Source organism: Pteropus medius, unplaced genomic scaffold (genome assembly GCF_902729225.1).
Source record: "Pteropus medius unplaced genomic scaffold, Ma_sr-lr_union100, whole genome shotgun sequence".
In the NCBI taxonomy this organism is placed as follows: Eukaryota; Metazoa; Chordata; class Mammalia; order Chiroptera; family Pteropodidae; genus Pteropus; species Pteropus medius.
In genome coordinates this window covers 6,734,067-6,758,454 of record NW_024349799.1, presented here as the reverse complement: position 1 = coordinate 6,758,454, position 24,388 = coordinate 6,734,067, and the positions used below count along the sequence as shown (strand labels likewise).

General features: G+C 35.5%; 2 protein-coding genes, 1 long non-coding RNA gene and 1 pseudogene across 4 annotated transcripts in view; 2 read left to right on the top strand and 2 right to left on the bottom strand.

Moving 5' to 3' along the window:
- The window catches only part of PPM1D (protein phosphatase, Mg2+/Mn2+ dependent 1D), a 45,880-nt gene extending 35,565 nt beyond the window's left edge, over nucleotides 1–10,315 (top strand). The window contains exons 5-6 of the mRNA XM_039885842.1: nucleotides 4,909–5,151; nucleotides 8,839–10,315. Coding sequence (XP_039741776.1) covers nucleotides 4,909–5,151; nucleotides 8,839–9,396 — 801 coding nt within the window. The 3' untranslated portion in view covers nucleotides 9,397–10,315. The remainder of the gene's footprint in view (nucleotides 1–4,908; nucleotides 5,152–8,838) is intronic.
- Nucleotides 393–511, bottom strand: LOC120621211 (uncharacterized; annotated as a pseudogene).
- A 2,579-nt stretch (nucleotides 10,316–12,894) lies between the features above and the next one.
- On the bottom strand, nucleotides 12,895–16,988 carry LOC120620840 (uncharacterized). Of its 2 annotated transcripts, XR_005657997.1 has the most exons (4): nucleotides 16,529–16,988; nucleotides 15,671–15,720; nucleotides 13,525–13,666; nucleotides 12,895–13,054 (listed from the first exon to the last, which is right to left on the bottom strand). It is a non-coding gene; the product is annotated as an uncharacterized LOC120620840 (long non-coding RNA). The 2 variants fall into 2 exon arrangements; XR_005657996.1 differs by having other exon boundaries at nucleotides 12,895–13,666.
- Nucleotides 16,989–18,785: 1,797 nt separating this feature from the next.
- BCAS3 (BCAS3 microtubule associated cell migration factor) overlaps nucleotides 18,786–24,388 on the top strand; it is a 512,946-nt gene continuing 507,343 nt past the window's right edge. Inside the window, 2 exon segments of the mRNA XM_039885843.1 lie at nucleotides 18,786–18,873; nucleotides 21,371–21,425. Coding sequence (XP_039741777.1) covers nucleotides 18,803–18,873; nucleotides 21,371–21,425 — 126 coding nt within the window. The 5' untranslated portion in view covers nucleotides 18,786–18,802.

Below are 24,388 nucleotides of genomic sequence, written 5' to 3'. Positions count from 1 at the left end.
GTGACTCAATAATTTGATATTATTTGGTAATTTTGTTAGGGGCCTTGGATATGAAGTAAGGATGTTCACCTTAAGTAGATTTTTGCATTTGCCTGACTCTTGAAGTAAGTAAAACAAATTTAGCAGCTCATTAGGGGAATGAGACAGGAAATATATAAATGAAACTAGATAACAAAGCATAACTGCAGACTTTATTATGAACAGCCCTGACTTACTGGCCTATGAAACCTCACCAGTCCTTTTAAAATTCACATGCCATACAGTTTACCTTTTTATTTTTTTATTTTTTATTTTATTTTTTTAGGTGAGGCAACCCGTGGCTAACCTCACAGATTGCAAGGACCTTGTCAGCTTATAAACCGTTACTTTTTTTTTTTAATTTGTATTTTTTACACCTACAGCACCTGGTCTTCCTAGATGATCTTTCATCCAAGTACTAACCAGGCCTGACCCTGCTTAGTTTCCGAGATCAGACGGGATCGGGCTTGTTCAGGGTGGCATGGCCGTGGACCAGTTTACCTTTTTAAAGCATATATTCTCAAAGTTGTGTAACCATCACCACTATCTAATTTCAGAACGTTTTCATCACACCCCCCAAACAAACCCTATAACCATTAGCAGTCATTCACTAGCTCCTGCTACCCCCATCCCCTGGCAATCACTAATCTTTCTGTCTCTATTTGCCTGTTTTGGATATTTCATATAAATGAGATCATACAATATGTGGTCTTTTGTTTCTGACTTCTTTCACTTGAGCATGTTTTCAAGGTTCATCCACGTTGCTTCTGTCTATACTTCTTTTTACAGCTGAATAATTTTTTCTTAATGGATATACAGCATTTTATTTATCCATTTATTTATCAGTTGATGGATATTTGAGTTGTTTCCACTTTTAGCTATTATGAATGACACTGCTGTGAACATTGATGTATAAGTTTTTGTGTGGACATGTTTTCAGTTCTCTTAGGTGTATATCTAGGAATGAAATTGTTGGGTCACATGGTAACTATGTCACTTATCTTTTTTTAGTCAATGTCAAAAGTAGAAACAACCATCAATGAGAAAAATCCTTTTCTTTCCTTTCTGATTTGCTTGAAAATTGATTTTCTCTTTATTCTGAGAAATGACAAAGTAAGGAGAATTAGAAGAGTGCAGCATTGTTGATGGCAAGGAAAGAGAGTTTTTTTGGATTTTTTTTGGAAAGAGTTTTGGGGTAGTAGTCAACAGTGTCAAATTCTGCAAAGAACTAGAGGCAGATGGATGAGAACAGTGTTTTGGGTTTTATAGTTAGGATCTTTTATTAGTGACCTTTAAGGATGAAGAGTCTCAGTTGATGCGATGAGGTCTTGAAAGGGATGTTGTAGTCTTAAGAAGAAGATTAACATTACAGAGAAATAAGGGATATTGATAGAATGAAAGTTTAGAGCACATGGAAATAACTGGAATCAGTGGTTCAAGGGGATAGGCTATCCTTGGAAAGGATGATCTTTCTCTAAGATGGGAGAAATGGTAAAGCTATATCTTAGGGTGAAAAGGAGGCAAAATAAAAGAACTTGTATTGCCTCTATTCATTCACTCAGCTAATATTAAATACTAAATACAGGTAATACAAAGATAAAGAGAAGATGGTTCTTGCTCAGTATTTACCATATTATTACAAATAGTATATAAAAATAACTGTCAATATCATTTGATTGTCAGTTGTTTAAAGATAAGAGTTGTATCTTGATTAATTTTTACAGCTCGGGGCTAGCATGTTGCATTGTTCAGTGACACCAGATGTAAAGAAAGATTAACTGAAATAAATACCTTTTTATCTATTGGCTTTAGAATTCTTTAATGATAGAGAAACAAACATTTCAGTGAAACGGGGAGCCCAAAAGCCAATTTCTAGTGGATTGAGAGAACCTATTTATAAATGCCAAAGTGTTTTTGGAAGGAGTATTGAAGGAAGCATCCATATAACAGTATTTAGAACATGTGTTATGAGCACTGAGAGGGAGAAGATAGAAAATTGGAGAAGACTGCATAAAGATGTTTCATGGATGAGAGTGAAATTTGCATAAGTCTTTAAAGGTGGGGTTGAATTTACCTGGTAATAAGAGGAGGAGAGAGAAACTTTCCAGGCAAAAGAATAGGATGTATAAAATCAAAGAGAAAAGACAAATATGACATATTAAAGTTTCATGTAACTTAAAAGGTTTAAAGTAGCTTGATGTAACTGGCAAAAGGGTTTTGAATGGTTTGTCATAAAGTTAGGTCTTTATAATCAGGTAGTAGTTATGGAAAAGCTGCATTTTAGAAGGCTTACCCATTTGTAGGGTATAATACAAAATAGAGGGTAGATGATAATGGATGTGAGGATTCTAATTATTTGGAGGTGTAGGAAAACCATCTAGCTCCTTAACAAAATTAAACTGATTCAGAGTTGGTGATGAAAAAGAATGGGTGGCAGCGATGGTTCATGAAGAATCCCCAAGAAAAGGTGAATTTTGATGAAGGTCTATTTCCACTTCTCTTAACATGTTGATTCTCATTGCCAGCATAACTGATTTGATTTTTAATAATGGATCTTTAGGCTTCCTCTTTGGAAGCTGCTGTTATATTCCAAATAAGACATTTTACCAGCATGATCTCTAAAATATGTCAGCACCATTAAAATTAACGACAATATATACACACAAGAACAAAAATACATGAGTAGTAGACTTGACAGATTTGGGTTTTTAAGGAGGAAGAATATGACACCCAAATTGCTTTCTTTTTTAGAGAATTGTGTTTATTAATGAAGTTTGGGCTATTCATTTAGAATCAACCAAAAGATTAAAATAATTTTGAAAGAAGCTAACAGTATAACAGTAGAAACAGATTAATTACTAATCCATAGTGGAAACCATGATCCACAAGTTTTTTTTTTCCAAACCGAAGACATGATAAAATAATGGTAGATTAAAAAAAGTTATACATTAACCATTGACTAGATGGTCAAATGAAATAAAGTTCCAGAATATCCTAATAACTTCAGTAAGAAAATTCAGTATGCTGTTTGTAGATTTTATCTACCTACGTACGTACGTGTGTATATATATATATATATATATATATATATATATAGTATATATATAAGTGAAGAGCATATGTATGTATGTATGTATGTATATATGTATGTATGTATTTGACACCCAAATTTCTGACGGGTGCCTAGTAGCTATTATCAAGAAGAAACACATTTAGGGGGAGAGGGGAGATAATTAGAGTTCAGATGTGGGTATGTTGAATTGGAGGTACCTGGGTTTCATCTAGATAGATATTTTGTGTGGTCGTTAGAAATATTTGAGAGAGAAGCCTGTAAATATTAATTTGAGTGCTAATGGGAGTTAGGTAAAGCTGTGACAATGTATGAGATCACCTAGTGAGCCTTTATGGTGGAAGAAAAGGACATGATGTTAGGTGGGCACAAATCAGCAGAAACCGAGCTGAGGGAGGGAAAATTTCAAGTACGGTAGTGGAAATGACTTATATAGATTTATTTTCTCTATGGCTTTTCTGGGAAAGGAAACAGGCACACTAAAAAAGTGAAAGGTAAAGGAATCCTTGAGTGAGTTCTCATTGAGCTGTTGTTTGTAGAGTGATGAAAGATGTGCACTGGGGAATGTGATAGATTTATGAATTAGAAATTAGAGCTGCCTTTCATCAATTGTGAGGTGCATGTTTTTTTTGCATGAGAAGGGGGAAATGGCAGTGTTAAAAAAATCATTACAGAGTAATGATATCTTGGGAATGCAAGGATGACTTAATGTTAAGGTTTTAAACAAAGCAACTGAGGAGAGTTATTTGCAGTTTGCCATCATCAATATGTTGGAATATGGTAGCATGCCTGAGATCAGACAACCCCAAGAAAAGGTGATTCCCTATTTTTTGAAGGAAAGGATGGGGAAAAAAAAAAAGTTCTCTATCCAATTTGAATATATACATTTCAGGGATATAGATGACAGCCAAATGACTTATAATACATTATATATATATTTTAAAATAATGCTTATAGTATATATAGTACTGTGTAGTACATTATATAGCATATTATAATACATTAATATTTTTATATTTAGAGTATGATAATATATTTTATCACATTACATAAAATGACTAAATTTTTTTCCACTTGAAGTTCATTGTAGTTCACGATACATTTTTACATTTTTTTTTCCTCAACCATTTCCACTCATTTTCATCAGCTATTTCTAGAGGTACTTTTAAAAACATGTAGCCCTGTTTTCTAGAGCACATTTTCATTTCTGTTCTCTGAAACTTAGCAATTATTGATTCCATGTGTGGTGCTGAAAGTTTTCTTACAAGCCACATTTATTGCATAACATGAGGTCATTGAAGTTTTTTTTTTTTTAACTCTATTGGTAGGTATTTGATCTCTATACCATAACTACTTATTGTGTTGCTTTTTTCCTCATATGAGTGACAGTGACCATTTTTATATATATGTTTTAGAGTCATTTATATTTCGTTGTCTCTGAATTTTGTTCATGTCCTTTGACAATTTTTAGTTTGGGTCATTGATTTGCAGAAGCTCTTATTTTAGGAGGAAATTGGCCCTTTGCAATGAGTTTTTTTCTCATGCTTGATTATCTCATTTGTGAAACTTTTTTATCTATACAATTAAAATTTTTTTTATCTATAAAAATACAGGTGAAATTAAACCACAGGATAAGGTCTTGTTTTATTATTTTTTAAAATTTAGAGTAGTATTATTTTAACATAGTTTTGGGCTCTGTGGATAATGTTGGAAATTTTGGACATTTAATTAATTTAGGCCATAAACACCTAATTTTTAATTCTATATAGGTGTAGTGGTGACATAATTTGAGTTGTTACCTTTCGTCTTTTTAAATACAGGGTGAGCATGGACAATCCTGTGCCAAAATGCTTGTGAATCGGGCACTAGGCCGCTGGAGGCAGCGTATGCTTCGAGCAGATAATACTAGTGCCATAGTAATCTGCATCTCTCCAGGAGTGGACAGTCAGGGAAATTTCACTGATGAAGATGAGCTCTATCTGAACCTGACTGATAGCCCTTCCTATAATAGTCAAGAAACCTGCATGACGACTACTTCCCCAAGTTCTACACCACCAGTCAAGGTATACAGTTCTATAGTATTTAAATTGTTTCTATAGATTTTCTTTGGTTAGTGTTGCCTGAATACAGTTTTCAGATTCCTTATATAATAGGATTTTAGATTTTAACTAAGTTCAAGAAAGTGACGAATCTTTGTCATGTAATTATCAGTGAGCCATCTTCACATTGGTCCGTACTCTTTTGAATCCCAGCTGTGTACAACATCTAATTGAGAGGCGACTAGATATGGTCCCTGAAGAATATTAATAACATTTGGAACTTAGTGATCCCCTTCTAACCCTATGAACATTTTAATCATTTAAAAGTTTGTGAAGCACTTTCATATATTTTTCATTTGAACTTTATACCCCAGAAAGGCAGATATCGCAGATGTTATTCCATTTTATAGATAATAAGATTCAGAGATTAAACAGTTTGAATAAGATCATACAGCTTCAAAACTGAACTGGACCTTAGGATATTAAGCCTTAGAATTGGTTGTCTCTTAACGTGGACAAGAAACTTCATTCCTATTTCTTGTCTATATTAATATTGAATGAGTTTAAGATATGCTGTGAAATTAATTGTACCATATTTTCCTTTTTCTGATTTCACTCCGTTTGTTTCCTACTAAAAATTAGTAGTATTAATAACTGCTTTGATATATTTGACCTTCTGAGAATGCTTTCAGAAGACTAACCGTTAAAATGGGAAATATGTCATTTGCTCAGGCAATTTTTTTAAGTTTTTCAAAGCTACACAGTACAAAGAATTTAATTAATTTTGGGTATTCCAATCCTGTGTTCAGTACTTGGAAATTTACTGCCCTGTAACTTAATTTTTCTTACATGGATTTTTTATTTAGAAATTGGTATATTAATATCTTATATTTTCTTAAAAAATTTCTTGTCAAAGTGTTCTTTGAAAACCCTTGAATAATAATGCAGATTAATACCTTTTAAAGTCTCTTCTTTCTCTATTCAGAGTTGTGAAGGCGCTCTTGTTCATTTGAGTATTTGCCTATTTCTGAATTTGAATTTATTCATTACTGTAATGTTCCCTAATGTATTCGTATTTGAATAACTGACTTTAAGGCAGAGTAGAGGAGGCACTAGGGTGGAGTTAAGGAGAGGGGACAGGATATTTTGATAGGAATAAATATTCTTAATATTGATCTCAAGTAAAAATTATTGCAGTCTGCTGATTGACATTAGTAAGATTGTACATGGATTGCACTTAAAATGTTTTAAAATTATTTCTAAAGTTCTGAGAAGTAATGATATAATAGTACTAAAGTAAAGATAAAGAGATTTATGTATGCACTAATGTACATGTATGCATGGTTGTGAAACAATTGGCTCTACCCAAATATGGGAAAATATTTAAAGCCCTTCGGAATAATTAGTATTGTTGGCTCTAACCTAACAAGTAAATAAAGGCTAATTAATTCTGCTCAAGAAATCGTATTTATATCTTAATTGACTTAACTGTGAGTACCCCAATTATCTCTGATTTATTTCATTGTTATAGCAATCCCATGTTCAGTAACATCTAGATACATATAATGACATTTGGTTAATTTTGAATAGGTTTTAAGACTTACTCACATTTAGACTAGGCATTTGAAACTAGGTTTATCTGTCTATAGACTTGTCAGCTTCTGGTGAATCCTAATGTGAATCATAGTTAGATCTTTGTTTTGGAAAAGACAAAGTAGAAAATAACTCTGTTTAAGTGATATTACTATGGCACACATTTCTTTTTCTGTCCTTTGCTTGGGGCAAGACCTAAATTTAGCTGCTTTTTACAGGCCACAAGCTATAGGAAGGAGGAATTAGGAAGAGATATCTTTCAGAAAATTAATACAGTTTCAGTTGTTACCTAAGCACAATTTGTAATTAGTTGTTTAATGTTGGATCAATAGATGGAGCAACGAAGCAGTGAAACTTCTAAAGTATGTACTTTTAGGAGGTAATCTCTCAACATCACAAATGCTTTATGAACATATAAGAAGGCTTAGCAGTACAAGTAATTAATCTGGGATGAACCTAAGAAACCAAGCAGTTGCCTGTGCTAACAGATGCAGTGTATTCCCACAGAATGCCAATAAAAAGAAAAGGAAAAGGAAAAGCTCAAGGAAAAAGTGGGGGAAGAAAAGTCAGCGCACTTGTAGTGTCAGAATAATAATCTGTGAATTTAAAAAGACACAGCACAACAGCAATTACAATAAATTGTGTTAACTCTGAAATTGTCCCATTGTTTTTTTTTATAAAAGAATTCCATCTAATGTCTAACTTTGTTATACAAACTAGAGCATTTTCCTATAAATGGCTTGATTAGTAGCTTTTTCTTATTGTGCCTAAATTAGTGGCATGATTATTTGGTAGTATGTAGCCTTTTGTCTACAGAACTTAATCTGCTGCCTGGTCTTGTTGCAAATCCTTTTCGTGTGTTTTTAAAGATACTCTTGGTCACCAATTACTTATGACTAGATATAGTTTTCTGTGATCAGCCAGAACATGCTTGTGACCAGGGTGGGCACTGTAATCAACCTAATGCAGAGAGATAAACTCACATATGACTCTTGTTGATATTGCTGAAATCCATATGTAAATATTCTAGAACAGAGACTGTCCTGTTATCCTGTCTCAACACTGGTACTTTGAATTAAGGTAGCTGCCCACCATCTAGTCAGTATTAAAAGAGATAAGAAGAATTGGGCTTTCAATAAACTATGCAGTGTAAACTAACTAACTAACTAAACCAATGATCCCAGAAAGAGTATATTCTTAGTAAAAAAAAAAAAGAAGCAATCTATTTGAGGCAGTACCAAATTAGGAACTAGGGTTTCTTATTTCTAGTCTCCATTGGATCTAAGGTCAATATATTTTTTTCAATAAAGCATGTTTGTGTTTATGGTTAGATTGAAATGCTTTTAGATGGCTTCAATTTCCCTTTTCTTTTTAATTCTAGGAACATTAAAGGAAACTTTTATTAATACGCTTTTATATAGCACTTTTTTAAAAGGTGTTTATTCCTAGAGGATTTTATATCAGAAGAAGACCAGATAATATGTCCTTACCATTTCTATAAAAGGGTTTACTTAGCCTTTTTGGAATATATTAATATTTTAATAACTTATTAAAGTTATTAAGAGAAAATGAGGGAAATGTTATATAGTTGGAGGAGAGTTACTATTTATGCTTAAACTCTGTCCTTGAGAAACTATTAAGACAATGATTTTATAAATTATTATTATTGTGGAAAATTGAGTTTGTAAGAATGTTCTTATCTGTCTGGAGATGGGAGGATATCCTGAGTATGAAGATCTAGAGCATTACAGCTAAAGGAGTGGTGCATATCAGAATCACCTGTGACACTTTTTTAAAAAACAATACTTGAAAGTTTCCATATGATTTTCATTTATTTCTTTGAGAATTATCCAGCCATATTCATATATCCTGCTTTTCTCAAATCACAGAACAGTGTCTAGCAAAGCAACAGCCTGTTTCCTTATGACATAGTTGCTTTAATATTGTACTTCACATTTTCCACACTACTAAATATTCAGAAATTAAACTATAGAAAATAGGAAATTTAAAAAACCCACCAAATTTGTCATTTAGTCTAATGAAACCCCACTTTCCCAATGTTTAAGCTGAATTCTTGGAAAAATTATTTCTTATTTGGTTTATCTTTTTGTTTTTCAGTTGCTGGAGGAGGACCCGTGGCCAAAGCTGAACTCTAAGGACCATATACCTGCCCTTGTTCGTAGTAATGCCTTCTCAGAGAATTATTTAGAAGTCCCAGCTGAGATAGCTCGAGGGAGTGTCCAGGCTGCAATCATACCTTCAAAAGATCCAGAACCACTCGAAGAAAATTGCACTAAAGCCCTGACTTTAAGGATACATGATTCTTTGAATAATAGCTTGTCAGTTGGGCTTGTGCCTACCAATTCAACAAACACCATCATGGACCAAAAAAATTTAAAGATTTCAACTCCAGGTCAAATGAAAGCCCAAGAAGTTGAAAGAACCCCTCCAGCAAACTTTAAAAGGACATTAGAAGAATCCAACTCTGGCCCTCTTATGAAGAGATATAGACGAAATGGTTTAAGTCGAGGTAGTAGTACTCAGCCGGCAAGCCTCCCCACAACCTCACAGCGAAAGAACTCTGTTAAACTTACCATGCGACGCAGACTTAGGGGCCAGAAGAAAATTGGAAGTCCTTTACTTCACCAACATAGAAAAACTGTTTGTGTTTGCTGAACTATATTTGGAAAATGTTTTTTTTCCCCCAAATTTAGGATATGAAGGCTTTTTGAAGTTGGTGCCGAAGTTGAACTTTTTTTAAAGGGACAAAATAAAAATAGTATAGTTTGACTTTTTAGGATTCAGCAGTTTTATCCTGGACTTGTACTTCCTTGTATTATAAATGTGAATTTTATAGATGTTAGGGTATAAGTTGCTGTAAAATGTGTGTAAATTTGTATCCTTTACACAAACTCAGTGTCTGATACACAGTAAATGTAACAACAGGGCTAAAGGTTAAAAAAAATCAAAAGACTATTAGATTTTAGAAACTTTTAAGCTTTTAAAAATGCTTAAATTTGTATAGTCACTTGTGATGAAAACTACACAACTTTTTAAAGTAAATTATTAAGCAAACTGGAAAAGTGATGTATTTTCATAGTGACCTGTGTTCCACTTAATGTTTCTTAGAGACAACTAGTGTCTTTTAAAAATTATTTTTTATTTCTAATTTCATAATTCAGAACTAAATTTTTCATAGAAGCAGAAGTGGTGAGCCATGCTCAAGTAGCTGGGTATTTAGTCTCCTTGTCCTAATTAAAATACTATGCAGTCTCTGATTTCTGTAACATTTTCCTAAAACATTAATCATCAGATATCCTCACTAAATCTTTGGAGTAGGAGGAGGTATATTTCCCTAAAAAGATGCCCTTCTTAATCATCCCAGACATTCAGTGGCATTACTAGGTCTTAAAGTAGTTACTCCCTCTAGTGTTTGCATAAAATCTGTGAAGTTTTTCTTGCTATTTCAATAATGGATGGTGCTGCTAATTCCCAACATTTCTTAAATTATTTTATATATCATACAGTTTTCATTGATTATATGGGTATATGTTTGTTCATCTAATAAATCAGTGAACTGTTCATGACATTGCTGGTTTTTGTTGGTTTTAATGATTTAAACTCGTGGCATGATCATGCTTTTACAGTAACAATTTAAAATACATGTAATGTTCATTTTTGCACTCAACTTTTAATTTAGAATACATCGAAACAGGCGAAATATCTAGGTCAGTTATGGCTTATGAGTGATGAAATATGTAGTAATCGAAAATGAATAAAACTGTGTACTTTGGTAATATAGGAAAAAACTAAAAAGAACTAATACTAAAATGCTAAGAGTATGTCATTTTGGTGTGGTGAATTCGAGAAATTTGTAAAACTTATTAACTTATTAGAAACAAGACTGCTCATTGAGAGATCAAAGTGTTGATTCATACATTCAGCATTGATTATGCACCTATAAAACTATGTACTACACAATTGGAAGCATCTAATTTTTCATAAGAAGATTTATTGAGAATCAGTGGTCTGGGTAAAACGTTAATTGTGGCTAGATTTTAAAGAGGATTTTAGGATACTGAGGAGTTTGTTTTTCAGATCTTTCCAAGATAGAGACATAGCAACTAGCAGACACTTTTGGAATCAATTTATTGTGAAGTTTTTTCATCTTTTAGTCCTGTGATACCATGTTAGTTACACCACATAGGAATTCAAATCTGAATATATTAAAGAAAGGAAAATCCATTTAGCTACTTTTCACTTTTTCTGCCAGTGGTTGTAAAGACAATAGTCCTATACATGCAATTATAATTTCCATTTCATCAGAGTAAGGGGTTAAGTAATCTCAATTTTTTCAATCACTTTTTAATGCAAAAATGCCACAGCATTCTTTCCCAGATCATATTTTTAGTGCAATAGAGTCCAATTGCATACCGTACTAATAGTTATCTAATACTGGAAACATTTTTATTTTTGAAACATATAACTGCGAATGCTAAAATTAGCTCTTTTCTGTATGTGTTCCCGGGGCTATGTTTAGGCCTGTTCTTTAAAGAGTTGATATTAATGCAATCACAATTGTTTTACTGTTTCTATTTTTATTTAAATTTTATTTGCTTTATGTAACAGATCAGTTGTATAATAAGTGATGGAAAATTCATGATGTATAAATTGGTACATAATGAAAAACCCACATCAGACCCCAAGGCAGCCATTTTGAAATCAATCCCCAATTTGTATGTTCCTTCAGTGATAATCTATGCATGGACATGCAACTATAAAGTTTGTTTATCTCAATATTAAATCTTGAAGATTTTTCCATATCAGTACATCACAGAGCCTCCTCATTCTTGAGTATTTTAGTCTGTGGATATAAGGTATTTAACTTTGCCATTCCTTAACTATGTCCACTAAAAGGAAAACACTATTCCTTTACTCACACAATACTGTGTTGCCAGATGTGTGGGTTTTCCTACACCAAGCAATTCAGTTTTCTGCAGACACCAACTGGGTGTCCTACAATTCAGTCATGACACTACCTGTAGTTATCAGATTTTACAAACTAAGGGCCCAGTCTCACAAGACTGCCCCCATTTTAGACACCAATTGTAAGTCACAGATTGTCATATACACGTTTGACCAACTGGTGAAAAATCAGGGTTCCTACAATCCCCTCCACAGGTTTGATAATTTGCTAGAACAGCTCACAGAACTCAGAAAACATTTTTACTGGTTTACTATATAATAAAGGATATAGATGAAAAGATATATCAAGGGAAGTCCAGAAGGGTCTTCGCTGCAGGAGCTTTTGTCCTCATAAATTTGGGGTGCATCACCCACCTGGCATGTGAATGTTTACCAACCTGAAAGTTCTCTGTGAACTCCATAGTTCAGGGATTTTTATGGAGGCTTCTTCATGTAGGCATAAATTATTAACTCAATTTTCAGCCTCTTTTCCCTCAAGGAGGATGGTGGTGAGGCTGAAAGTTCTACTTGTAGTCGTAGCTTGTTTTTTCTGCTGACCAGTCCCCATCCCGAAGCCATCCAGGAGCCCACCAAGAGTGGTTTCATAAGAAAAAAGACTCTCCTATCAAGAAACTCCAAGGGATTTAGGAGCTCTGTGTCAGGAACAGGGGTCAATGACCAAAGACAAAAGATGCTCGTAGCACCTTTAATTGCCAAGGAAATTACAAAGGTTTTAGGAGCTGTAGCCAGGAGCCTGAGACAAAGACCAAAATCTATTTCTTATATCACATCCACACACATTCCTTTGAATATTTTGGAAGGCAGCTATGGACACCACTATATCACCAACGCTCTTTTCAATATTTTGTAGAACAGATAATTCTTGATATCTTATGCTTCAAAGATTAAAATAGGTATATATTGCTGTATAATAATACCTCAAAATTTATCAGCTTAAAACAAACATCTCCAGTTTGTGAATGTCAGGAATTGGATTGACTTAGCTAGGTTAGTCTCGTGGTTGTAGTCAGGATATCAATCAGGGCTACAGTCATCTGTAGGCTTCACTAGGGCTGGAGGACCTGCCTCCCACAACAATCACTTCAGTTTCTGGTCATATGTGTCCCACCATAGGACTTCTCACAAAATGGAGGTTAACTTACACCCAGAGCAAATGATACCAGAAAGAAAAAGGCAGAAACCACAATGTCTTTTGTAACCTAACCTCAAAAGTACCATGTAATCAATTCTGCCATATTTTATTAGTCACACAGAACATATCTGAAACAATAAAGAAGGCAACTAAGCAGGGCATGAATATTGGAGGTAGACATCATTATGGGCCATCTTGGAGGCAGTCCATCAAAATCTAGAAAGAATATAGGCTTTTCAGCATTGCTTTCATAAACCATATACTAGGTTTGTTTTGGTAATAACAATAAAGTGTTATTTTCATCATCTTCCAGATTTCAGAAGATTGCCCTAATGCAGTGAGGAATTTTAAGTGTATTTTCCCCTAAATATATTATGTCACTAAGAAAAGTTGAAAACTTAAATTTTAACCTTTGAGGCAAAGTATTTTGGCAGTATGAATGGTTGCATTAGGGATTACATATACAAACTTATAGTCTACTCAAAATCAATATTTTACTACTTAAAGTAGAACATAGAACACTTACCACAATATTACTCTCTCCTATTTATGTTACAGTTGTTTTACATATTACATCTATATATTTTGAAACCCCTTTGGGCAATGTTACAATTTTTGCTATAATTTAAAATGAAACATTTTAAAGAACTCAAGAGACAGTCCATGATACTCACCTAGATATTTACCATTGCCATTGCTCTTCATTCCTGATATTCTAAGTTTCCTTCTTTTAGCACTTTAGAAAATATGTCACTTCCTCTGGCCTCCATGGTTTCTGATGAAACATCTGCACACATTCAAATAGGCTCTGCAGTTTTTCTCTGGAAACTTTCAAGATTTTTTGTCTTTAGTTTTCAGCAGTATAATTATGATGCAGGACAGGGTGGGGTGGGGGTGGGCAGGTGGTGAGGGGAAGACCAAGCCCTGCACAGAGAGAAGAAAAGGGTCCTTTGGAGAAGCGTGTAGAAAGAATTCAACACACACACCAAAGTTAGAGTCAAAAGGAAAGTTTATTAGAAAAGGGATAGCACTCCACAGAGTGTGGTCTCCTCTCAGAGACAGAGTGGGACAGTGAGAGACAGAGGAAAGGCACTGAGAGGGACTCAGAATGTTCAGGGAATTCAATTTATATGTCATTCTTTAGTTCCCATTTCCTTTGATATGGAGATACAGTGAGGAAGGGGAAGAGCATGTGGCTTGAAAAGGTAAGAATACTATGTAGAGTGAAAGGTCTGCTGCTGGCAGTTCCCAGCCTTTAATCTATAGGTTCCCCGTGGTTTTGGCTATAGGGAATGATTCTTGGTTGCTGTTTCCCTTTCATAGGTGTGGGGAATGGGTTGTTAGCAATCACAGCAGAAACCTTCCTTTGTTTTGAAGGTGTCCTGGCCTGGCTGCAGAGCTGATCAGCATATTGCAGTTTCTGAATGGAACTTGATTAATATTTTAATTTTCTTGCCTCCTCCCTACAGTAGTTATGATATATCTACATATGGATTTCTTTGAGGTTTTCCTGCTTGGGGCTTGCTGAGTATTTTGAATCTGCAGGTTTATATCATTCACCAAACTTAAAAAATTTTGAGCTATTATTTCTGAAAATATTTTTCCAGCACGTTTTTCCTTCTTTTTTAAAAAAATATTTTTCTTTTTGTTAGTGTTTTTGTTATATTTCTGAGTTCTAAAATTTCCATAGTTTCTTCTTTATATATTCTCTTTGTTGAGATTTTCTATTTTTCCATTCACATCAAGAGTGTTCATAACCGCTTGTAGGAGTATTTTTATAATATTGCCTTAAAGCGTTTGTCAGATAATCTGTGTCATTTATGTGTTGGTATTTGTTTTTTCCATGTGAATTGAGATTTTCCTGGCTCTTTATATACCATGTAATTTTGGATTATATCCTAGACATTTCAATATTATGTTACGACACTCTGGGTCTTATTTAGCTCTTATGGAGAACGTTGATCTTTTTGTTTTAATAGGCAATCAATCTGTTTAATTCATGCTGCATGTTCTAATCCACCTTTTGTGGGGTGTGGTTCCAGTGTCAGTTCATTTTCCAAAGACTCTGCCAGGGTGCAGTTTGATCTGTCTCTTGTATTCATTACTCAGTGGCTAGTTGGGAACCTGGGCACTGACCTACCTGCCAGTTAATTTCTCAAAATCTTCAATATGCTGATTAGGATCAGATCCATGCTTACTTTAAGCTAGGGGGGTCACTTTCCTGAGCTTTTCCCTCTCTACAGTTTCCATGGTACTTTCCCTTTCCTTGAGGCTCCCCTTTTCAGTTCTCTGGGCAGAAAGTTGGGACTTTGGGAACCATGCATTTCCACCACTGTGTCTGCATTTGACTGAAAATTAAAATATTATTGTTCACCACAGTTCTATGTAAAATCAGATTATTTCACCACTGCTTAAACGATGTGATTATTATCCAAGTGTTTTACTGGCCAGAGTTAGGGAGGCAATGGTTTGCTTGAGGCTAAAAAAAAATCTTAATCCTACCAAAACACACATTAAAATGTCAACTGACATTAAAAATTTGACAATTCCCTAGGGACTTTTGTTTTTGATTTGCAGGACCATAGGAGAGGCAATTTTAGTCATTAGTAATTTATTATAATGGACACTGCAGCAACTGGAAGAACACAGAACTGACTCTGTTACAGTGAAGTCAGTCTTTTACAGTGAAAATGAGTTTCTTGGCTGAGATTGCTCAGTTGAAAGAACAGATTGTTGAAAAGTTTCCCCTGGTCCCATTATTCTGAAATGACTCATGAGATGGCAATATGTACTAAGCACTCACAAGTTACTTCCATTCAAAAAAATAATTACCACAAATTTTCTCTCTATTTGAAGGCTCCTGAGAGAATCTCACACCATCTCTGTAGAGGAAAAATTAGAGTAATTAGGACTAGTTGGTTAATTAATAATTACAACTAGTTGATTTGAAGAAATTTTTAACTGGTTCTGAGTATTTTAAATATATTTTTTCTTACGAAAATCCTATGAGGCTCACAATATTCTTTCTACACTTTACAAAGATGGAAACCAAGGCACAGAAATTCACCACCACTAAAAAATGTGTAACTTCAGATTATTTCATTTTATCTGTAAATGTCATCACTCAGTTACTCCAGCCCCAAACAAGGGCATCATCCTTGATTCTCTCTTTCCTTCTATCCTACACACAACACACTATCAAGTTCTTTCAATTATCTCTTCCAAAATATTCTGAAATTGACAATTTTTCACCTCTACTGCTTCACTTCTAGGCTCAGTTCCAGACCGCATCCCCTACCTGGTCTACTGAAAGAGGCCCTCTACTTGACCTACTGTTTCCACTCTTATCCCTTCCCTGACAACAATTTTTGTTTAGTAGATAGAATGATCTTTTAGAAATATAAATATGTTCATGACACTTCCTAGCTGAAAGTCCTCCAAATCCCACTCTAGAGAAAAACTGCAATTCCTTATAATTCTACGCAAGATCATAGTCCATCTGGCCACTGTTTACGTCTTCTAACTAGTTTGCTATCACTTTCTACTTAGCCACTTTGCTTAAACCTTACTGTTGTTCTCGTTCTTTTTTTTTTCCTTCTTAGAAGCTTTGTACTTACTGTTTGTTCGATAAATCAATAAATGTTATCATTATTATAATCTTACAGGGCGAGATCTTAATCTCTTCCTTACCAGAGATAGAAAAGGGGAAGAAAGGAGTCAGGCGTGGTCCATAAACCTGGGTCAAATCGACAAGATTATCTGTCGCGCCTCTCATTCGATCAACACTCACTTGGCTCCAGGGGTCCCAACAACCTAAATCAGCCTAGGCTCCCGGAAGGTAAACACTCCAAAAGGGCGGGGCAGAAGGCGGGTTTGGTGTGGGTGAGTGGCCAGCTAAAAGTGATTGGCAGCTGCCACGTCCACGTGCTTTGAGCTTCGAACCAGCTGTCGCGAGATTCGATGTAAACAGACCAGTCCTTGGGTCCTCGGATTCCCAGCTTGAGACGCTCAGGTGAGGTGCACGGGAGTTTGGGGCATGATGCTCTTTTGACAAAGACACGAAGGTGCTGTCTGCAAAGGAAAATATACATGTCCGTAATTCCTCCTCACCTGTCTGCGTTCGCAACCGAACCTGACACCTCGGCTTTACCCGAATTTACATACTGTTTTGTTTTTCCTCGAGCCCCAGCGGATTGGATAATTTCAGGAGGCGGGTCCGCCTCTTTTCTACTTGCTGGTTGGAGAAACTGACCTCTAAGGGCGGTGCCCGGCCGTAGCCAGTTTGCTTCTGGGATTGGCTAGAAAGGTAGTTCCGCTGAGGAGTGGTAGGAAGTGGTAGCCGTCAATCACGAGGGGAGACTCCAAACAGTGAGCCTTGAGCTGGAGAACAGCGTTTACCGGCGGGGCGGCCGGTGAGGAGGCTGGCGGGGCTGTGGCTTTGGGGAGGCTTGGAGAGGATGAGGGGCAAGCAGCATGAGGGAGAGGGCTTGACTGGCAGGAATTTGACGAGAGAGCGCTATCGAGATTGGAGGGGGAGGGGAGGAAGGGCAAGGGGCCAGAGGGCGGCCGGGGGCAGTGGTGGCTCAGCTTTGGAGGTTAAGTGGGTAGCGCTGTGCTAGTGGCTTTCAGGAGTGTGGGGCCTTAGGGATCGGTCACGGGTCGTCCTCATGAGACAGGGCCCATATAGGACAGTTCTTGGTGGGTTGTGTTTTGGAAATAAAGGTTGGAATGGAAATGCGAGGATTGAGGGGCAGGAGGTGAAGATACTCATTGAGGAAGGGGGTACCTAGGCAGGTTGGGGCAAAGGATGTTTTGGTTGTAGCAGATGGGACTCATCAGTTTGAAAGTTGTCAAATAAGGTGATAGAATATTTTCTACTTAGAAGAAAGGGTTGTAGGGGCTTTCGAAATTAGTTCCAGGCTGTGGGCTTTTCTGAGTGCCTTGTAAGAGATTTAATAATGCTGTCAATCTTCCTTTAAACTTTAACCAAGTACACTCCATGCTCTGAATACCTCTCCAGTGATTCAGATGCTCACTGGACAATCAGGAATCAGGATTCGGTGATGTGACAGAAAAGAATAAGGGCTTCTAATGTCATAAGTTATTTTATATTTAGACTCTGGCGATTAGGTTGCAATAGCAGGGGGTTAACATGATTTTTAAAATTTTGTTAAATTATGACCAGGTAGTCTTTTTTAAATTTTTTTAAAGATATAATTGACGTGTAACATATTATTTTCAGTTGTACAGCACACTGATTTGATATTTGTGCATATTGCAAAATGATCAGCACAATAAACCTAGTTAACATCCATTACCACATAATTACAGCAAGTTTTCCTACTTACCTATTACCAAAAGTCTTAGTTGGAAGGTATTAGTCTGCTGTTTCATTTGGTCTTGAAATATTGCACCATGTGTATTTTCACTATCACAACATAAGATTTCAGTAAATTCTTTAATTTTGGCTCACAAAGGTAGCACATTTGATTTTATAAAGTGATTCTGTGCTAGACTTCCCGTCCATGATCTGGTTTTCTTACCTTTCTAGCTTATGTTAACAGTAGATCAAAGGGTCCAGCAAGAGTTAACTAATTTTGTGATTCTGAGGCTTGGTGCAAATTAAAATAATCTAGGTAATTTGAAATGTAAAAAATCTACTTCCTTTCCTGCCTTCACCCTTTTCCAGTGTCATCGGTATTGCTGAGAAATTTTCCTACATTTTAGGCATTTTTGACAAGGGATCTCTAGTGACAACCATAAACCTTTCTCCTTACCCCTAACAGTAATAATCCATATATATATATATATATATATATATATATATATATATATATACATACACACATATATATCATATATATGTATTGTATTATGTGTTATTGTGTATATATATATATGTATATATATGTATATGTATATTTATTTATTTATTTTCTGGAAACAGGTTTTGCGAATGAAGCTATGGCTACAGATTCCCCCAGAAGACCCAGTCGTTGTACTGGTGGAGTTGTGGTTCGCCCCCAGGCTGTCACGTAAGCAAATTTCAGATAAGCCTAATAGCTGAAGAAAAGATTACTAAGAATATTAACTAAGATTCAGGTTTCCTTCTAAACAGTGCTTACTTTTGTAAAATCTATTTAGTTTTGGCTTTACAGGATGGTAAATATTGCCAAGGCCTAAATAAAAGGAATAATTGGAAGGTCAAGTTGATGGATTCAGCACACTTACAGAGTACATGAAAAGCACTATGCTAAATCCTAAAGAGTAATGTTTTTTTGTACTTCAGTTTTAGCAGTTAATGGGTTATTAAATCAATTTAGTGGATCAAGACCATTTTTAAAAAATAAAATGGAATGTAATAGAAAATATAGTTGGGAGTTAGTATTGTTTTGTGTCACACACAGATATAGTCATGTATGTATATATGTTTACTAGAATGTGATATAAAATGTATCTCTTACTCTAGGTCTCGGTCAGAAAGTTACAAAGTCAGTTTCATAAAGAGTACATTTCTATGTTTTAAGTATTCTTTGACAAATACTAGGAGCATATAATCAATCTAATGTGGTTTTAAGATATGTATGCTTGAAATCACTAGAATCAATTAAAAAGATGCCAGCAAAACAGTATGAGAATTTAGAGGGAGTATTTTAGTGGGAGTATTTTATATCTGAAAAGGTTTCATTAAGAAGCTAACATTTATAGTGTACTTTAAAGGCTGAGTAGTATTTGGGCAATTAGAATCAAGGGTACATTTTATGCAAAGGGAATAGAGTGAGCAGATGTGGGAAAGGCAAGCTATTTTCATAAATGAAATATAGGGAAGCTGACCTATTTGTAGTAGACTGGGGTGGACAGTTATGACCCTTCAATACCTGGTTAAGAAGGTGAAACTTGTTTTCTGCTTTTTAAAATGTTCATAAGGGAATTATAGCATTTTGGATTATTTTCCAGGGAATTGTAGCATTTCGGATTATTTCCCTCGGGCAGTTTAGCATGTTACATAAAGATTGCCTTCTCAGACTAACAAAAGTATATGTGTAATAAGATATTTCACCACAATACTTCCTTTTTTCCTCCTTCATTTCCTAGGGCTATATGTCTTTGCTAACCACGGACCATGGCAATAAGTTCAGCATGTTATTAGCTACGAGTTAGATATTATTTTAGTCTTCATTTTATAGGTGAGGAAACCAAAGCAGAGAGAAATAATTGTTCTTGATAACAGTCAAGAAGGGGAACCTGAATCAAACCCAGGCAGTTTGTCTCCACAGTCTGTACACCTATGCAGTAGTCTATGCCTCACCGTGGTATTCAACATTTATACCTTTATTATGCAGTACATAACTTTAGTGGTTTCTAAAAAATATTAAATTTATTCAGTTTTAACAATGCTTGAGCATCTACTCCATGCCTAAGTACTGGCTCATAGATTCCGGAGATGTAAATCAAATGTAAGAGATGGATTTCTTTCTGTAATAGAGTTTACATTCTAGTGGGGGAAACAGTAAATAAATAAAGTAGTTAGAGGCTCTGATCAATGTACATGTGCTGATAGAAAATCATGGGCAATGGGCAGTATGAGTTAAGGCTGTCAGGAAAGGCCTCTCTGAGGAAGTACTACTTTTAAGCTGGATATCTGAAAGGAAGAGAATCCAGGCAGAAAGCAAGCTAGTGTAAAGGTCTTGATTTAAAGAAGAGCTTGGTGTAATCTAGGAATTGAAGTTGCATATGGATGAAGCAGAGTAAGTTAGGAGAGTGGCAGAAAAATGAGGTTGGAGTAGTAGGCCGAATCAAAACAATTTTTTTTTGAGGCTTAATCAGTTTTTGTAGGTATCTAAAGTATATTTTAAAACTAGGATTTAGGAGAACTCATTATTATTTTTTAAATGTAACTTTCATATCTCTTCATTGAATTTAATATGGTATTTTGAAGAAATTTTTATTTTTCCACTTGTTAATATCTATATACTTCCCATTTAAAATATCTTAGGGTCCTTATGCATTTTAATATTTTCCCATGTCTTGTTTATGCCAAAAGTTCTATGAGGACTTCCTAAATAACTCCTTCTAATGCCTGCATCTCCAACAAAGTACAGATTCATTTTGCTATGTACAGGTAAGGGACTAGATTCATAATATACAGAAAAGGTCGCTAAATACTGAGTCATCTGCAACAGTTTGTTTTTGCTCTAACTAGGGCATTCTGCTCTGACTCCAGAGGAAAGTTCTGCCTTAGCCAAGTCTTCTGTCATCACTCTTTCAAATAGGAGTTAGAAGTTATCTTTATCAAATTAAGAGAGCATGACTTTTAAGAAGAGATAATGTTTAAAAATGTTAAAACCTCATTTGGGTTTAATAACATACAGTGAAACCAGAAAGCAGATTAACAGAATTATCAATTGATGAGAGTTGGTCTTTTCTCCTCCTTTAAAAATATTATAAATGATTTTGTTGGGCTTATAGAAAGAACTTTTCTATGTTTTGTCTTCAGCTGTCATGATAAATATCCATTTCACTCCTTTTCAGGGAGCAATCCTACATGGAAAGTGTTGTGACTTTTCTACAAGATGTTGTGCCACAGGTAAGTGTCTATGTGGCTTCAGAAATAGTAGTTTTTACTGTTGTCCAGGGAACTTCTGAAATGTTCTGTTTCCTAAGCTTGATACTAGTATCATGAACTTTAGATGTTTTAGCATCCTGAACATGAGTGGGGAGGAAATATACTTGTCTAGATGTGCCTTAGTTTTGTGCTAACAGTGGCACAATTATTATTCCTCAGGACTTGCTCTCCTAAGAGGAATCAAAGTGAGATGTTAGTTGAGAGATGGGACTCAAGCCTCTTCTAGTTGGCTTCTGTTCCCCAAATCTTTCTCTTGTCCTAGTTAAATGTTGCCTGTCTGGAGTAAGAAAAGCAATATATATGCTTTGCATTTCATTAACTAGATATTATATTAACTAAATACTATACTGAGCACAAATCTACATCCCTTTCATATTGAGCAGTAATTTGATGGCCAGGTAGAATATTCCTTGTTACTCTAACTTATAAGAGAGAAAGCCCCTTACTGTTTACTCTGTATAAATGTGAGGGTGGAGAATGAGAGCAGCCCTCCTGAGATCATGTCAAGTGCACTGTTGCCCAGACTTAACATAAGTATCACTTGGCACACTTGTTAAAAATAATAACTTTCAGGCCATTCTCCCTTAAAGTTTGACTCAGTGTAGTTGGGGCGGCATCAGTAACTTGTATCTGTAGTAAGAATCTCAGGTAATTCTTGTGAAATCATAGCTTTGGGAAGCACTGTTCAGTGGAACTACCGAAGGGAAAGGTTTCTGTATATTCTCATGGTGATATCAGTGTTTCCTGACTGCCAAGGTATCTGTTTCTGCACTGTTCAAAAAGGACATCCATAGATCCAGTGTGTCCCAGCTTTATGAGAGCGTCCTAGAAAAGTCTAATATCCAGATTTCAGTTGTATCAAACAAGTCGTATTCATCAAATAAGGGAAACTACCAAGGAAGGTTGATGTTCCCTTGTTTTATTTTGTCAACTTAAATGAAAATAGGCCTTTCTTGAGGAACTTGGTTGTCATGGGATGTCATGTTGCTTGAAACAACCGGAGATAATAGCAACATTTTCAGTAAGTGTTATGCATGTTAGTACATACTGAATACTTAATTGTCAAAGGAATGCATAGCAAAGAAAGCAAGAAAGAGTTAAGTTCCAGGGGACAGTTGGAAGTAACATTAGTTGAAGTGACTGGAAAGGTTGAGTATTTGAGGTTCAAGGAAACTGGCTAGCTGAATATGGTAGGCAACAGAGTTGCTGTGGCTTTAGAGCATCCTGTACTTTGCAAAGCATTCCAGGTTTAGGTTTTCTATAAACTGCTTTCTCATAAGCCCTGAGCTCTGGTATAAGACTAGTTCCAAGGAACAAGCATTTAAAACTTTTTGTAATTTGCTTATCCTTAGAGTGCCTCTTTATCAAATTTTTACCAAGGCACCTTTCGTGCTAGTGGAAACCCTGAGGAGCAAGTTTTTGTTGCCTCGGGGAGAGGCTGTGGTCAGAGACTTTGAGGGACTGGTTGGAGACTTTGCTAGAGAAACAAGAATACCAGATTAATAGATTGAAAATAGGGGCTGCTAAAAGTGATGGAGTAAAAATGCTGGAAGGAAGCAGATTAATTTTGTTTTTATGAACATACGTTAGAAAGGGGATATTCTATACAATTGACTGAGGATTTGGGTCAGAGTAGTAACTGTGGAAGTAAGGTAGTCATGGACCTAGGAATTAGCATATTCATTCAAGAAACATGTTATGCAAGTCATTCTAATTACTGTGGAAATAAAGCAAAAATTCAGGCAGCAATTACTTGAGCAGCTGGGTGGTGGGGTGGGGGTGAGGGAGTAGGGGGCGCAGTGTTAAGCTTAGCATTATGCTGAGGGGAAACCTAGTGCTTATCCTTAAGTCTTCATGGTCTAGTGCAGCAGTCTGCCGACTTTTTCTGCAAGGGGCTGGATGAGTTTTACAGTTCACACAATCTCTGTCTCGGCTACTCAGCACTGCTTTTTATGTAGAGCAAAGGGAAGGGTTGTGTTAAAATAAAACTTTATTTATGAACATAGGTGTCACTGAGTGTGTCTATGCCTCACTGAGAATAAAATATCTAAACATGGGCAAAGGACATCATAAATTGAGAGGCAAAATTACATGATGTCCTGTGCCTTCTTGGTGCAAACCTGCAGGAAGTCACATATGAAGTAGCATTCAGATGCTTCAGTCAGGCTCACAGAATATTCTTGAAAATTATTAGTAAAAATAACCATGTCTTCTAAGGAGAGGAAAACAGCGAAAGTATACAAGCCTTGTAATGAAAGTCTTATTTTATCCCAAGGAAGAAAGAAAAGTTCAGGAATCCCAATACACCGAAGGGCTTCTTCCAACCTTGTTTTGTTCTGCATAGCGCGGAGAAATCAAGGACGGTGGCTTGCAGATGTTGTAAAGGAATTGAGAGAATGTTGAATAATGCCGCAAGTGATAAGCAGTCTTTTAATACATTCGCTAAACTGAAGAAAATGTTGAAAAAAATGTTATTGCTTTACCAGATTAAAAGAGAACCTGACAAAGAGTGTATCTTAAATGTAATGTAGTATCCTGGATTGGATCCTGGAGCGTAGAAAGGACATTAGTGGAAAAAATCGGTGAAATCCAAATAAAGTCTGGGGCTTAATTAATAGTAACACACCAATTAGTTTTACAGTTTTGACAAATGTACCATGATAAGATTTGATGAGATTAGATAGTTGACATTAGGAGAAACTGGCTGAGGGATGTATGAGAACTCTCTAATGTGTTTAGTAATCTAAAATTATTCCAAAATCAAAAGTTTATTTTTAAAAAAGTTTTCAAGGACAAAAAGAGCAAGACTAAAGAAGAAGATGAGGATGCGATGGTTGAAGATAAACTTGGTTCTAATTCAGGTTTTTCTCTTCTCAAAAAGAATTAACTGCCCTATACACATCTTACTTGTTTTTTTTTTTTTT